The sequence below is a fragment of the Acyrthosiphon pisum genome, chromosome A2 (assembly GCF_005508785.2).
Source record: "Acyrthosiphon pisum isolate AL4f chromosome A2, pea_aphid_22Mar2018_4r6ur, whole genome shotgun sequence".
Classification (NCBI taxonomy): Eukaryota; Metazoa; Arthropoda; class Insecta; order Hemiptera; family Aphididae; genus Acyrthosiphon; species Acyrthosiphon pisum.
This window is the reverse complement of record NC_042495.1, coordinates 81,372,212-81,389,390: the sequence shown is the minus strand read 5'-3', so window position 1 is coordinate 81,389,390 and position 17,179 is coordinate 81,372,212. Positions and strand designations below refer to the sequence as shown.

The 17,179-nt window shown below is 26.7% G+C and overlaps 1 protein-coding gene across 1 annotated transcript in view; it reads left to right on the top strand.

Moving 5' to 3' along the window:
* The first annotated feature begins 2,298 nt into the window (after window positions 1–2,298).
* The window catches only part of LOC100573904 (tyrosine-protein kinase Dnt), an 81,258-nt gene continuing 66,377 nt past the window's right edge, over window positions 2,299–17,179 (top strand). The window contains exons 1-2 of the mRNA XM_003246298.4: window positions 2,299–2,810; window positions 9,066–9,181. Of these exons, the coding sequence (XP_003246346.2) occupies window positions 9,085–9,181 (97 nt within the window). The 5' untranslated portion in view covers window positions 2,299–2,810; window positions 9,066–9,084. The remainder of the gene's footprint in view (window positions 2,811–9,065; window positions 9,182–17,179) is intronic.

Sequence of the window (17,179 nt, the reverse complement as noted above, 5' to 3'; positions counted from 1 at the left end):
TTGAACTGGTGATGATAGACTAATCATTAACTGATAATCACTAATCGCGGATAAGATTATTGAATTCGAAAAATTAATCTGTCTGGAAAATACTTGCTTAAACAATTTATTTTTGAATATTACGGAATAATGTAATAATTGATAGTAGTTACACGTATAACTATCGATATATTAGAATAATCCAGGTAAGTTATGGGAGGCAATTCGAGTAGACCGTTTGGGTATACTCGAATTGCCTTCGAAAACACCCGGAGGCAATTCGAGTTAAAAAAGGTCACCTATCTAAATTTGGGAGGCAATTCGAGTGTCACCAATCGATGTTGGTATAAAATAATAATATTAAGTTAGGATACTAATAGGTACTAGAATCTAGATATTCGTAATATCGCTTCTAAAATATGTTCTCAAATAAAATATTTACCGCTGTAACTTGTTGCGTTGAACTAAACTTACAAGAGAAAAAAAATATCATACGTTTTTGGAGCTTATCGGTTATGTCGAAATTCACAACAGGTGTCTCATCGTCTGCTTTTAAGGTATAGGTACTGTTATAGCAGACGATAAAAAAGCGAATCGTTACAATAGAAATACGAGCGAAAAAGTAAAAAAAAAAACTATAACTTATAAGTTATAACGTACCAACGAGTTCAAACGATGATATTTTATACATTTATGATGATAATATATAATGTTATACATTTTTTTTATCAACCATTTGGTTGGCTTACAATTTACATGCTTACCTAGTATATTATTATATATTTTCCTCTATTGTTGGCGGTCTTCAGTTAGTTTCTTTGGTAAAAACTAAATATCCTATGTCGTTCGACGTTCTTCAATAATAATAATTTAATAATCAATAATTTGTAAGTGTACAATAATGTTACATCCCATTACATCCATATTATTACTATATATAAGCAACTTGGTGGAAGCTTAAAACTCCCCAAAAATTACACAACCCCATTCCTTAAAAATATTGTTTGACCTACAAAAAAAAGTAGAAAGAAGAAATTTTTCCAATGATAGTCGTCAGTCAAAAGATTTTTTTATTTATGTAACAAACATATTACTTATTTTATAAACTATAACAAAATTAGTATTGAAAATCAAAAAATGTATTGACAATCCGAGAATTATATATTAATTAATAATTATAATGTACCTACCTAAATTTAACTGCAAGTTGTAGTAAATAACTCTTCTTATTCTTATAGAATTATTAGGTACTTATTAAAAAGTTATTTGTATGAATACGCTTGTGGAAAGTTCATAATGAACGAGTACCTATATGATACATGATTGTTTTCATATTTAGAAGTATTTTGATATAACAAATTAAAAATAAATGTAGGTAAAGAAATATTTAATATTTAAATCTTTGTCGATTGAAAATGCATACAAATCGGCGAGGAGCACTCTGTATAGACGTATAGTAAATAATATTGATTTAGTTTTTAGTTCCCCCCTCCCCACAAACACTTCAGTAAAAAAAAATAAAGCTCTAAATGCACCTATAGGCTATAAATATTGATTTTCAATCGTTATATTGTTATTATGTTTATATTATTATTAATTCATTTTATTTTCTCAATAATTCCAGTTATTATTTATTAACTCCTCATTGGATTTCTTCCTATCCAGCTTAATATTTCTGTTCGCTTAAACACTACATTTAGAAAGCTTCCAAGAATCTTTCATCCGTTTTATCATTAATGTATGTAGGACTGTTGTCTCGCTACCACGTACTTGTTTGTATATATTTTATTAATACCGTACACTTATTACCACGAACTCTGTTGTTTTCTCCGTTACAATATTATATGCAGACTTAATTCCTCGAAATAATGATCCAACTAATAAATTCTTGGTAAATTTCTTCGGTCGTCCATCCGATGGTTTATATTATATTATATGGCAGGGCAAGTATGTAAACACTGTCGAAGGGTTATTTTTATGTAAGCTAACAACATGTTTTCCGAAGACTGTTGCTGCGGGGAAAGAAGCAATAAAACTCATACCGGTGCAATAACAAAACAGCTATATAATATTATAATGTCAACCTATCGTATTTATTATTATTATTATTATGGTTTTGTTATTTTTTTCTCGACGCGTTCCGACCGCCTCTGTGGGGAAATCCATTTGCTTTAGAATAATTGCAGTAGGTATACGACAAAAACCCGAGAGTCTGGGAGACCCGTGCACTTAACGACGGCACGCGCGGTCCGCAATATGAATATTTGATGGTTGGAGTCTGGGACGGTCGACCTGCAGTCGGCGGCTGCACCGGGTGGGCACCACACCGTTTACCGCGGTATACGACGCGTATTTCCTCGGTAGGGCCGGCGGATCGGTGCAACCGCGGTCCGGCGGCGACGGCGCGCGACGTGCCACCGGCAACCGGGACACCACGTGGGTGAACAGTTCTCCGCGTGTCGCCGTGCCGGTGTGTCGCGATTGTTCCGCGCACGACAGTCGACGGTGTGCCATACCACGTTCGGTTGCATTAATTTTTTTCCGAATTTAATACAGTTCGGCATATTAGCCGCGCCGTGGTTTGTTCTCTATAATTAAAAAAAAAAAACCCGTTTGTCTCAAATCTCAATAGCTAATTATTGTTGTTGTTTCGTACCGAGTTATATAATAATACGAACCGCGTGCAGAGAGGGATTTACTCAGGTACCTACTACCTCTGCTTGTATCGACTTTTATCGGGGCAATTTTTTTTTAAAAATGGGCTGTTATGATGCAAAACCCGGCGGAGACAGATACTAGATCGTTGAAATAAAAAATAGTAACAAAAAAAGGTAAAAACGACCATATTTTGATTAATTTTAGATTTAGATTTCGTTGCAAATAACAATACGTAATAATATATTATTGTATAGGTAGGTACTAGATACTATATTATATCCACCTTATTTTATGTTGGACCTGTTGCCTATGTAGATTTACATAATATAGTCGTACATACTTGGTAAGAAACAGTACGCCACTGGATACTAGCTTTGATTTAAAAAATTGATAAATAAGTATATTATGCATTTATGCCAATGAAATATAAATATAGGTAGGCACCTATAAATTTCACTTAAAATATTTTTACTTTGAACAGCTTTTAACTGTGAAATCACCAAAAATAGTAAATTTCTTTAGATTAGTAATTACAAATTACTAAGTACACATTTTAAAACATTTAAAATATTTTTTTTATTTGCCGTTAAATGTACGCGAGAATTATAAATAAATGCATAATAGGTAGCTGGTTTTATGTGTTTTAACACTATTATAAATTATAAGGTGGCTTTTATAATGATATCCATTTTTAATTTTTAATTTTGAAGTAGATATACATAAGTTAAAGGTATGTTTAAACGTTTCTATGAGCGTTTTAAGTTTGATATTGAACTATCATAAAAAAAACGTAGTCTACAACGCAGGTATACTGTACTTACCTAAAGTAAGATACATTTTAAATGTATTGTAAAAATATTTCGTAACTAATTAAAAGTTATGTAAATATAATTTTAAATTTTAGCTAACTGTTCTTTTCGATTTTTTCTGAAATAATATATTATATAATTACTGTTCCTAACATCATGATTCAAGAATATCCGACTATGTACCTATATAAGAGGGTAGAAAACAAATAATTTTTCTCTACAGTCTACATATTATATGTTTCAACTTTCAATTACAATAATATTTTACTCTATTTTGTAATATTCTTAAATAATCTATATTTTCCACGTTCGTTGTGTTGTTAATACTAAAGCTATCGAAAAATGATTAAAATATTTATTTCTGAGATATTAATTTGTCATCAAGTCTAAACTACCCATTATACCTATAATGATTATAATAACTCTCGTTATAACTTTTTTGGGAGTGGCTGTATACAATTTCAAAATAGATTCTGAGTGTAAAAATTAACATTGTCAACATTGTAATAGGTATAGAAAATAGCAATCAATCTTTTTAATGTGTTGTTTTATTTTATGTTTATGTATATTGTATATCCAGAATTCAAAGATTTTATTTTTAACATGGAAGGAACTCTTGGGCATTATCGCACACTCGCATTGTTGTATTCCCATAAGATACATACATCATAATTTCCATAGATTTGTTTACCACAATACCACATGATTATTATCCAAACACATTTGGGTAAGATATATAAGAATTGAGCACAATAAAAACGTGTTGAGCCTATTTTGACAGGTGATCGACTGAAAGAAGAATAACCTTTAAGGACCTTATACAAAAACACCGTGTAGCTAAACGGAAAATGAGGTAGGTATCTATACAAAAGAAGCCTATTGAAATTGTTTGAATTTAATTTTGCTCCATAGACAAGAAGAATTAAAGATAAACCTTCAATAATAAATATATGTACCTATGTTTGACATATAATAAATAGAATACAAAGCCTCAATAAAAATATTAACAATTTATATTATGTATACTGTATAGCCGTATAGGTCTAACATACAGTATACCCTTGTTTAATCGGTTCTATACTATATTTTTGATTGTTTGTCTTGTTTGTCACGTATTGTTTGTTACGAGTATTAAACTTAATGCATCTGTCATACATGCATAATTTAATATATATTATATTTTATAAATATTGACAGGAATAATATTTTTTTCTTAAGCGAATACAAATTTGTAAATAAATTAAGGACATACTAGATAATTACATATAATTACATATAATTCAATATTTAACAATTATTATTTACGCAACTCGATTTACGACTATGTTAATAGGTAGTTTTTAAAATATTGTAGGCTGAAATTGGTCAATGGTTATTAAGAAAAAAAACAAAATGTTTATGTATATTATATTTTAAGATATCAACAATACGTTGAATATTATATTTTAAATATGATATAAAAATGATCTTTAAAAAGTCAATTAAATATTATGAACTTATTTATAAACTATTTTAGGTAAGATTAGATTTTCAAAATGTCATATTCCTACATAATAATTAATCTTACAATAGTATTAAGCTACGAGTTATAAAACTAAAAATCATACATTTTATAAAAACATAAATATAAAAAGTAATTAAAATCGTTATTATAATTTATAGGTGATTAACGAATTTTGCTATAGGTATATAGTTAAAACAGTATATCAAACAACCAACAGTCTAATTTAACAGTAGACTCCATAATAGAATATTATATTATCATTATTTGGAAGTACATAAAATTCTGTTGTTTCGTTATTTTTATCACCAAATATTTAAATATATCAATCCTTGATTAAATTGGACATGACCATCAGATAATAAATATCCTGCATCTTTACTTTTATTTTACTATATATGTATATTATATAAGGACGGTCTATATAAACTAATTTCTTTCCTACACCACTGATCCCATATAATCTGCCATGTCCCCAGTGACTTGTATTAAAATAAAACATCCTAATTTTGAAACTTAAATCTGAATCAAATAGACATTCATCCCATTAGTAACAACAAAATAAATTTTGGTAAATTTTAATATTAATTTATTATATCGTGTTTATTAATTATAAATTTATATAATGTATTAATGTCGTGTACTAGCAAATAAAACACTTTTACAGTTCAACTGTTAAAAACTGTTTTGCGTATAATATTACGTAATAATAGTATTATCTATTTACTGCATTTAACGTTTGTAAAGGAAAATCGTTTGTCAAGATTTTTGAGATTCATAAATTATAAGTATAGTTTAGTATACAAAATATAATAATAATTATCTTTATTTAAAACCTACTGAATAAATATGGGTTAGAACAATAATATCGACTTTTAATAATTTAACTATAGTTGAAACTTGAAACAATTTTTTTCATGCATTTATACCATATAATTTTTCAATTTTAAATTCTAAGCAGAGCGATGAATATATTTTTAAATAAATAAAGAGTAATATAGTATGATCAATAACCAGTTTAACTACATCTCCACATCGAATTTCCAGTTCTATGAAATTTAAATTGCTCTAATCAAATAATAAATGTGATATAAATATTTTTTAAATATAATTGTGTTAAGAAAATAATAATATAGGTAAATTTCAGCGAAGTTTCAAGTTCCCACGAACAACATTTTTAAATTACAACAAATAACAAAAATTGTTATTTTTGTTTAAGTTTTAAAATTTTCAGGATTTTGATAAATTTTGATAAAAATTAAACTTGAAAAAGAATTTGAATAGTCTTATAATAAAATTTCAGACAACATATTTTAATATTTTCATATTGCTCCAAGAACAACTTTTATGGGATGTTGTATAACATTTTCAACGTTTTTGATCAAGCCTAAACATTTTTATCAGCACAAAAGTTTTATTTTTGACCCCCCAAAGTACCAACTAGATCAAGTCTGCTTCTAGAAGCCCCTTTAAAGTTTATAATCAAAGTATTTTTACGGCTCTGCTCCTAGAGATGATGTCAGACACATAAAAAGTTTAAAAAAACACATAATTGTAAAACCAATAGGTACATCGATCGGAATCTAAAATAATTAAACTATAGTGTTGCGCAAAGATAACTAAATATTTATCTAGATAAAGATGAAAGATAATTGGATACAATTTATCTAGATAAAGATAAAATACATAACACTATTTTTAAGGATAAAAAAAGATAAAAAAAGACATTTTAATTTTAATAACTGAACTTTACTTTTTTTCTGATGAGTAATAACTAAAATTTGTTATTTAATTATAATTATTATTTAAAATATATTGTTTCATTCAAATTTTAAGACTACATTGTATTGTTATAAATTATTATTAATTCATAATAATTTGCATTTTCATCTATAAATTATATAACTGCCTGATTATTATTTTAAAATGTTGGCTTACAGTTAATATATTTTCTACTTATATAATAAGATGTTATATTAAGCTTTTTATTTGATAAATTATAAATGTATAAACAATGTAGATCATAATATTAACAAAAATAAAAAATTAATCAAATTAACAATCATAAATCAAATCGATATCAGAGAAACTAATTGGAAAATAATATTTTAACAAAATAAAATTATGTTATTTAATATTTATTATTATTTATCAATTATCACATCAATATTCGCCCCATATAACCTTAAAATAGTATCACTAAATTTTCATGTGATAAGTTCTTATGTATCCATTCTTATATTATCTATGTTATATACACACAAATTACAGTCATAGAAGTATACAACATACTTTACTATAATCTACTAATATTTATGGGACCTATTAATATATAAAATCAATGATAAATTAATATGCAGTAACGTTTATAATATAGGTAACTTCCTATAGGTATAGGTTATACTGGTTATAGCCTATGCTTTTTCCAGATATCGATGCATTAAGCATAATTTATTGATGTTAACTAAGAATTTAATTGAAAATATTAATAATATATTGGTAAATGGACATTCCCCCCCTACTGTTTTCTGTCTAGTAGGACATTTCCCCCATATTTTTTAAAAGTTAATTAGTATTTGTTTCAAGTAGTTCAGTTGATCAAACATAATATTATACATTTATAGTCTATTATATTTATGAAAATAAAAAACTACTTGAAACAATAAAAATTTAAAAAAAATAAATACAAATAAATTATAATTAATAATTAATAAAAATGGCTAAAAACTCCGAAAATAAAATGATACATTTTGTAAAAAACATTTGATTTTTGATTCTTTTGTTATTTCCAAACACATATTTTTTAGTCGTTCATATTTATATTTTTTTTTTTTGTTAAAAAGGTTTCAAATTGCTTGTAAATTTGATTCAAGTAGTTCAGCTGATCAAAAATATACGTCTGTAATTTATTATTTTTGAAAATATTTGAAATATTAGACAATAGGCATAACAATAATTTCATATTAAATATATTATATTACCTATTAAATAATAGGCTTTTAAAAAAAAATAGGATAAAAATGTCCACATCAAAAATATATCGGGGTTGGGGGGAAATGACCTACTACACCAAAAACGGTCGGCGCGGGGGGGGGGGATGTCCACGATTCAATATATTCTGTGAGCAAATCAAAATATCATTATTATGTCCATTTGTGTGCATTGTGCACGTTGGTGTGTGTTGGTCTACACAACATCGTAAATCACAGCCTAATGCGACCGTTTTTCATAGTAGTAATTTGCGATAAATTTTTAATAGTCTAAAACTTTTACTTAAAATTTATCATTTACAAACATTATTATAAGCCTGCTATAACGAATTTCATTGTTTTTTGTTTATTCATAAATTCTAAAATGTGTGAAATAAAATGATTCTTGTTTATAAGAAAAATAAGGTCTAAAATTGAGGTGGTTCGTGACGCATAGAAAGTTCCCTAAATAATCCATAGTGTCAAAAAGGTTGGGGACCACTGATCCAGACAGACTTTATATAATATGCTCATGTGCAGCTTTTTAAATTTAATTTGTGTCAAAATGCTTGAACCGATATAGTCAAATAAAAATCACATATTGATTTGATAAAATGTTTTTAAATTTGTTTTAATACAGTAGATGAGTCGACAAAGTTGTATAGGTATACTCTATGAATATTATGAAAACTTGAAAATTGTTTCTTTCAAAATAAATATTTTAAACATTATTATATTTATGTAAAAACAAAAAAATAACACGACTAAGTTGTATGCACTGTTATTAAACTTATTTGTTAAAGATATGAATAAATTAAAAATTTTGTTATATTTATAAGTTATTAGAAACTAATTTCAAGTTCTTAGTTTGTTCTATTAAAGGTTACGGTCATTAGTCACGCTTAATTAACATTAATGATCTCATCATTTAATGTGTTAACAGAATTTAACGAGTTCTAAAACTGCATTCTCTGCATGTTTCATGTCGGCGTGTGAACGACTACATAATATTACTAAATTACAATATGACGTCATACTCATAATCATACTATGTGTCCATGTGGTCCGTATAATTACATAAGTGTAACATGTGATTATAAAAAATGTGTATATTGTATACATATATAAGATATATTTTTTATTTTACAGGACAACAGCATAAACACAGATGGGGTTCATCACAATTCTCTTGCTATATTGCATGTCAAGTGCAACAGGTCACTTGAATGTGTTCATCAGTCAAAAAGAAGTCAAAAGGATTATGGGTTAGTAACTTAGTATTTTACTTACCACCATGTATCTCTAATAAAATAAAATTTGATGTAATATGTTTTAATTAAGGTTTTATTTAATTGAGTTTAAAAACTAGATATACGATAAACTTACCTATATAAGATAATATTATTGAATACGTTTTGTCAAAATTTCCATAAAAATTAACTTGATGCTAAGTTCTTATATAATGTGGTGCCGTGGTGGTATATTATGATTTGCTTCCATGTTATAAGACCTTTTACAAAGGGTACATAACTATATGGTAAACATATTCTTATAAACTAGCTAGACGTTCAATGGATCGACGCATATAGTTGAGCTGTAGAATAACACAATATACAATTTGCATAATGATTCTTTTATTCCTTTAAAAATAACAAGCAATATTATCTGACTTTAAAGTAGCCATTTCACCACTAGTAATATATTACTACCCATGATTGTTACCTTTACCTGGTTTATCTAAGGTATATTGATCCCTTAGAAAATAAATTATTGTTTTATTTTTTAATACATTATTTTGCTAGTTTATAGTGTTTATACTTATAAATAATATATTACATTACCTTTATTATATCAATCTCTTTTTCATTTAACCTAAGTAACGGTAACGTATAAATAAAATACATATAAAAATACAATTAAAATTAGATTTTAAGTACTTAAAATCAGATGAAGAATAATATATGTTTTGTTATTCAATATTTTATATTGTATACATTTCTTATAAGTTATAAATCTAAAGTTGAAATAGGTAATATTCAATGCAATATACAAATGCTCAACTCTAAAATATTTGTAGTTCTTACTTCTTACCATAATTCTATACTTTGTATTATAAACACCTAATTTTAAATGTTGAAATATTTTCTTTCAATAAATTTAAATTGGTTTTATTTGTTTGTATAATATTTTTGTTAAAATTAAGATTCGTATTTTATTTTATTTTCTTATATAACTACATTTCATTTCTAAACGTTTGTATAACAGCACTTCAATCGAGGTTATTAGTTTATTTTCATTTTTACACTTCTACTACAGTACTCGTTTTCTTACAAAATATTGCAATTTTTATTTTCTAAACCAAGTCGCGAGAAAAATGTCTATAGTCCCTTATTCGAAATTAGATTTTGCCACTGTCGTTGTCTCCATTAAACTTGGTGGGCGCTGACAAAGAACCCTTTTACACCACTAGCTATAACATGGGGTGTTTGACCTTAAAAAAAATAAAGTGCGTTATTTGAAAGCTCAAAGCTTTTTATATATAAAACAAGATACCTAATTGGCAACTCCTGTAGGGGGTGAGTTATTCGTGAGCCAATCGGAACAACGTAATATTACAAAATTAAACGCTACGTAAAAAGGATGGAAGTGGGAAAAAGATAAAAGTAAAGTTAATGAAGAATTAGATCATTTTAAGTTTTATTCGTTACACACGATAAATACCCCTTATTTTATAGCTTCGAAAATAAGATAAAGTATTTTATTCACAATTTCTCTTTTATAAAAATAAAAATATTTATGTATTTTGGATGAAAAAATGATTATACTTATTAATAATTATAAATGTAAAAAATGTCCCTAACAAGTTATACTTTTATAGTTTTATAAATAATTGTAGATTCTGAAAGGAGCGACGATGTATTGATTTTAAAATGTATTTTCTCAAATTCACAAAAATTTAAAAATTATTTTATTGTTAAAAATTTATAAAATGTTTAAGTTTTTATAACGAAGAATTTAAAATTTAATACGCGATTCCTCATAAGTAGTTCTTACTGTAACCAAAAAAAATCCTTAAACGATAAACAAACTCAACTGTTTTTATAGACATTTTAAGTTTAATTTTGGATGAAATTATAAATTTTTTAACAACGAATAACGATTTTAATTATTTTGTTGTAATTTAAAAATATTCGTGGGTGCTTGATACTATTTTAACGCATATTATTATAATAGATAGACACAAGAATATTTTAAAATTCAATGTTTATGTAAAAATCAAATCCACCTCAGTATAACTAATAGTAAAATAAATTATTTGAATAGTAAACATAAAACATAAATATATATTAATATATACCTACTTATTACTTAATAATATATAGTGGAAAATATTCGCTCAGAATCGTTTTTCGTCAACTTCGATATACTTATTATGATATTTCTATCATCGAATTCAAATTTAAGAAATACAATACAATGACTTATTATTTAATATCCGTCTATCAAAAGGCTATTTGTGATCGATTATTATGAGTATTATAAATTATAATCCATAAATATTAATAATAACCATAATAATAATCAGTGAACACTGATTTACAAACTAATAAATTATACACTTATATACCTATATTGCCCATTATACGTTTATTTAAATTAAATTATAACTATGAGGCATTTATGACTTTTTTGAAAAAAAAGTTTTATGATAATTTAACATTGAACACTTATAGTGTATTTGCCATTTGGTACATTTTATAAAAATTAATACAATAGTCAATTTTAATTTATTAAAAAATGAAAACAACTTTTATATTTTATTCAAAAAATATGACAAATATATATTAGTATACAAGGTGTAATAGAAAACTTAACGAAAAAAAAATGACGCTATACTTAAACGTATGACAAAAATTGTTAAAATTATATGATTAGTAAATAATTTAAGAATTAATATACTCGTCAGCAAATTCTCAAAAAAAATATTTTGAAAAAAGTTATTATAATAACTTACGTATATTTTTATAAAAATTCATTTAATCAAAAAAATATTGATATTTCAAAAATTCTAAAAAATAAACTACTTGACTTAGATAAATGTTTTTACTATCAAAATTATTCTTATAATCAGGTTCACAAATTGGCTATTTTCAATACATCCAAACAAATTTAAATCAAATTTTAAATTTTAATTTGTCAATGTTAAAAAATAAAAATAATTTTTTGCATAATATATGTGAAGCGCAAGTGTCTATAAATTGTATATAAAAAAACATTATAAATATTGATTAGAACAAAAGTTATTCCAAAAATCAGTTCTATCTGTTACACCCTGTATAGGATATCCGATATTATATTCTATAATAGCTACGGCATACACACAATCACACATACTGTCGAAAACTTGGATCTCATAAGTGAACACCAACTGTCCAACTGACAAGTGATTCGTATATCGTAATTAGGTTTTTGTCCAAATTAGATGTGGGCACGGGAATGTTTATATTAGTAAATACTCGCGATATTATTGTCGTAGCGCTGATTTGCTGCTGAACGTGATAAGTGATAACTGATAATAATATAACCGACCACAACGACCGGGTTTAGTAGAAACATTGAAAAATAATGATTAATGTTCTAAATAGATTAAAATTCGATAAAATTACAATTATCGAGTTCATTTATTATACTTCTATACACTCATGTCTGATGTTAAACTGTTTTTGGTTTTTTTTTTTTGTAAGGAGAAGTTTTGATACATAAACACATAAATTATTAGAGGGTGCTAATTTTAAAATTGGGGGTGCTAAATGCTAATACCCCCTAAGCTCCCCCCCCTATTTGCGCCTATTGGTGTATGACGTGTTTGTGCATTATGGACGAAATGGAGTAACATTATTTTGGTCACGTTTGCTGCATTAACCTATTTCGATTAATTTCACCTCTTTATGAACATATACTGGTACCTATGTTATGTATCCATAGTGGTTAATACCGCGCTTTGTATACGTTTAAGGATTTAAGACTTTATACTGCACTCGTATCAGATTTAATTTGTATATATTTTATAGTATCTACAATATTTTCCGAAATGATTATTTTCTAAAATGTCACACTATTTTCATTAATGCATATAACTAATATCAATTGCTTTATAGTATTAGATAAACCGTTTTATTTTTAATAACATATTTTGAAATATATTTGTTATACGTTATAACTTAAATACCATTGTGATTTACCTACATAATTTAACAATGCAATATGTTTTAATACTTTATTAATGGAAACAAACGCTAATCTATCAATAATATATATATTATATAACTACACAAAAATCAATAAAAATAAAACACCGGTAGGTACATTTAATTTAAAACCATGTGTCAAAAATAAATTAAATATATAGCGGTTTTTCCTTTACCCCGGAATCCTTGAATGGTTGAAAACGTCACTTGTTTACAAAGCTATGTTGTTTTTTTTTATTATTATTATTTTACTAATTGAATCTGGAGAGACCCTACTCATGTCCTCCGCAATCTCAATAGTTTGTTTTTGCATTGGTAAGGTTTCTTTATATATATGTATTTAAAAAATAAATATTATTACAGCTTTCCTGAGAGAGAATTGCAATACTGGTGCTATTCCAGGGGTGGGTGGTATATATGCAAAATGCAGCAAGCTAGAGGACGACGGTTGAGTGAGAGCGAGAGCTTTTGGAGTAGAGAGCAACAAAAGAATAACAGCGTATTAAACGTTAAAAAGCCCTTAGCCCCGAAGGAATTAATTTTCGTGTGCCGCTTCCGCCTTTTCAATGTAGACTTGCTAACATTAAATATTAACCCTTCGAAAGCTCCTTCTCTCTCACTCCTACTCAGTCTGTCTCTCCCCTATTTATTTTTGTGGCATTTTAACAATCTAGAACAATACAATATGACCATTCCTCTTTTTATCCACCGTTTCATTTCGCATTGTTATTCTACGTTAATGTATTAATTTCAACTGCTCTTTTCACGATACGCGTTGCGAATTATAAAAAAAATTATACCTAATTACAATAAATTAAAATTCATTATTACCGTTTTTATTAAATTTATAATCAAACCGGATGACCGGTTATTAAAATTAATGAAAAATAAGAGAGATCGTATTATTTTTTTTTCGTTTTATTACGATTTATATAATTAATGTTTTTTGTAAATAAATTATGCAATTTTTAATACTTTTAATAAATAATTTATTTAAGAATATTTATACTAATATTAAGTTATTTATTATGTCTAGTTATAGGTAGTTACAATTACTATTAACGGCTGCGGCGCTTCCGGTCGCGGTTTCGATTCTCGGCCACTGGGCGGCATTTTTCTCCGGGCAAGTCACGGTGTCCGGAGAACAAGTGCCGCCATCCCCCACCCCGAGGCATGGCAGAAACCTACGGGTGCCCCATTCGAAATTCTGCCAAAATACACCCACGTGTAACACTCACCTACCGTTCTAAAACTCACAGTACCTCCCCTCTCCCAATGGCCTAAGTTGCCGCGGGATAAAATTAAAAAAAAAAAATTACTATTAAGTGATTCATGAATTATTAACATAATAGTACACTTATATTATAATGTCTATCAGTGGTGCCCTTTATTTCATGTTTCAACCAAGAATATATCGATTTAAAGAAAGCGATCTCTTAATATGACTAATCTTTTAGAAAAATGAATTTTGTTTTATAAATACAAACTTCTATTTTTGAAATGAAAACTCGCTTTTTCAAGTGTAAATTATTCAATGGATAATTTTTCTGAAAAATTTGACATCTGAAGAAAAATGTTCAGTAGTAGTTTATGATTTATTTAACTTAGTGGTCTATGGATAAAATGTCCATGATGCTATAATGAGTTTATAAGATACGGGAGGTATGGTGATTTTAAAATTTTAGTCATAATATTTTTTTTTTTTTTATACATATTATTTTAATAAGATATTCCTAGCCTATAAGGCTATCTACATCTATGGATTATTAGTAACATTAATTGTTGACTATTTTAACATGATAATAATTAAGTAGTAATAATAGCGATAATAACAATAGTATTAATATTAATCTATTAACATTAATAATTTGTAAAAAGGCCCCAGCATAATAAATATTAAATACTAATTTCAAGATTACGTCTATTTTATATTTTTGTAAGATCATTTTTTAATGACTATTATCCTTAGTATGTACAAACATTTAAATAACTAAGAAACTACTCAGTGTTAATCTACATCAAAATTTGAAAAAAAAAATTCAAGAATTTGAAAAAATTGTCTGAATATATTTTAGTTTCAAAAACCAGAATTGGAATAACTTCATTACTAAAGGAAAATATAGGGGTAAGCATGCTAGGTGAATCACCCTATGGAATGGTGTGAATAAGTCAGTTAAAATGGCTTAAATAGACTAAAATTCATCTAAATATTTTAAAAATGTAGATGTGTATAATAAATAACGTATAGTGACTTTGAAAGTCTTCACAGTTAACGTTTTTTTTAATAATAACAAAATAAATAAAATATTTAAAGAAAAATTCTAATTTTTTGTTCAATAATTCAATTTTGTCAAAATAATAACTTAAAAAAATTAATTTTAGATATTTTTAAATTGTTGTAAGAAATATTTACGAAGAACCTTGTATTACATTTTTGAGCTATTTTTAATGAAGCATATTTTTACAAATTTTCAACACTAATCAAAAAAATAACCAATAACAGTGCTTCCACCACAAATTTGACCGGTATCGAATAATAATAGAAAATATAAGATATACTTAAATTATATATAGAACTAGGAACTAGTTATTGAGTATAATATTATTATGTTAAGTATATTACATTTATGTATATAATATGTGATAGTGTATGTATATTATTATTCTGATTCAATAAATAATAGTAAGAGATATTATACATTTCAGTAGCATAAAAGAGTCAAAAATATTTTGAAATTCATAATATTATTATGTATAGAGAATGCCTTTATAAATATGGTAAAAATGTCAAGTCTCTACGAATGTTTTGTTGTTTTAAAAACAAAAAAAAAAATAATTTTGTCGAAAACAGTTGTGTTACGTAGGGATTTAAGCAGGGTTTAAAAAAGAACTTTTAGAATGTCAACTTTCAGAAGGTCAACATTTTGAAAATTGGTTTTTCCACACATCCCTAAATATATTTCCTACGAGCGACACCATGCCATAGTTGAATAAGTTTCAATGGTAGTGTGTCACGAGGTTATATGCACAGAACCAGAAAATTCTCTCGCTGGACAGAGTATATACGTAGTGTTATTATTTCATCTTCCGGCAACATTTAACGTTCGAGGCATTTCATTCTATGTTTTTATGAAAGAGATCACATTTCTATGGGATACAAGGGAGGAATTCTATTGATTGAACTATTTCCATAACGTATTTTTATTTTTCCCACTATATTATAGTTATTCTAAAAATATGGAATTCAATCTAACACATTACCGATCGTATTCAAATTTTAGTTTCAACCCTTCTATGTTACTTTTACTTTATTGTTAGGGAACAATTCTAAGGTCGCAATTTTTTATCTTTTTAAGTTTAAATTTTAATTAATTTGATACTATGTACCCAATTCTAATTCCTCGATTTTTCTATAAATCGATTGCTGGGAATGAAAAAACTACCAGAATGTTCAGAAAAGGCTCATGAAATGTTCAAATAATGGCATTGTTTGCCGCTAATTTGTAGTATGTGCTTATTTCTAAATTAGAATTTTCGTCAAGAATTGTATTTTCATGATGATATTCAATTTAATTTGAAAATAATAAATTGTGTACATTTTTGTCACGTCCAGTTAACAGTACAAATCCTAAGGGAATTACTATTTCGTCTTGGCCTCGTTCAATTTATCCATAAAAATATAAAACTAATCTAATATACAATATAAGCAGCATTTTTGAGGTTCGCAGTTTTGGACTGTAGTAAATATCAGTATATAACATTAGATTTTCCATATATTTTTCTTAAAAAGGTGGCCCTGACATTCCATTGTAGAACTTAGGCTGAATTTAAATTTGTTTTCAGAGTTCTTATCGCTTCACTAAATTAATCGGTACGTTGTCAATATAACACGTCTATAATCCTATGTTGCGCGTGTGTAAGACAAAGACAGAAAATTCCGACTGGAACAGCCTTAAATGTTAACAAAGCTTTCGGCAATATACCACTGTATTTATCATATTTTATTTTTAGTTT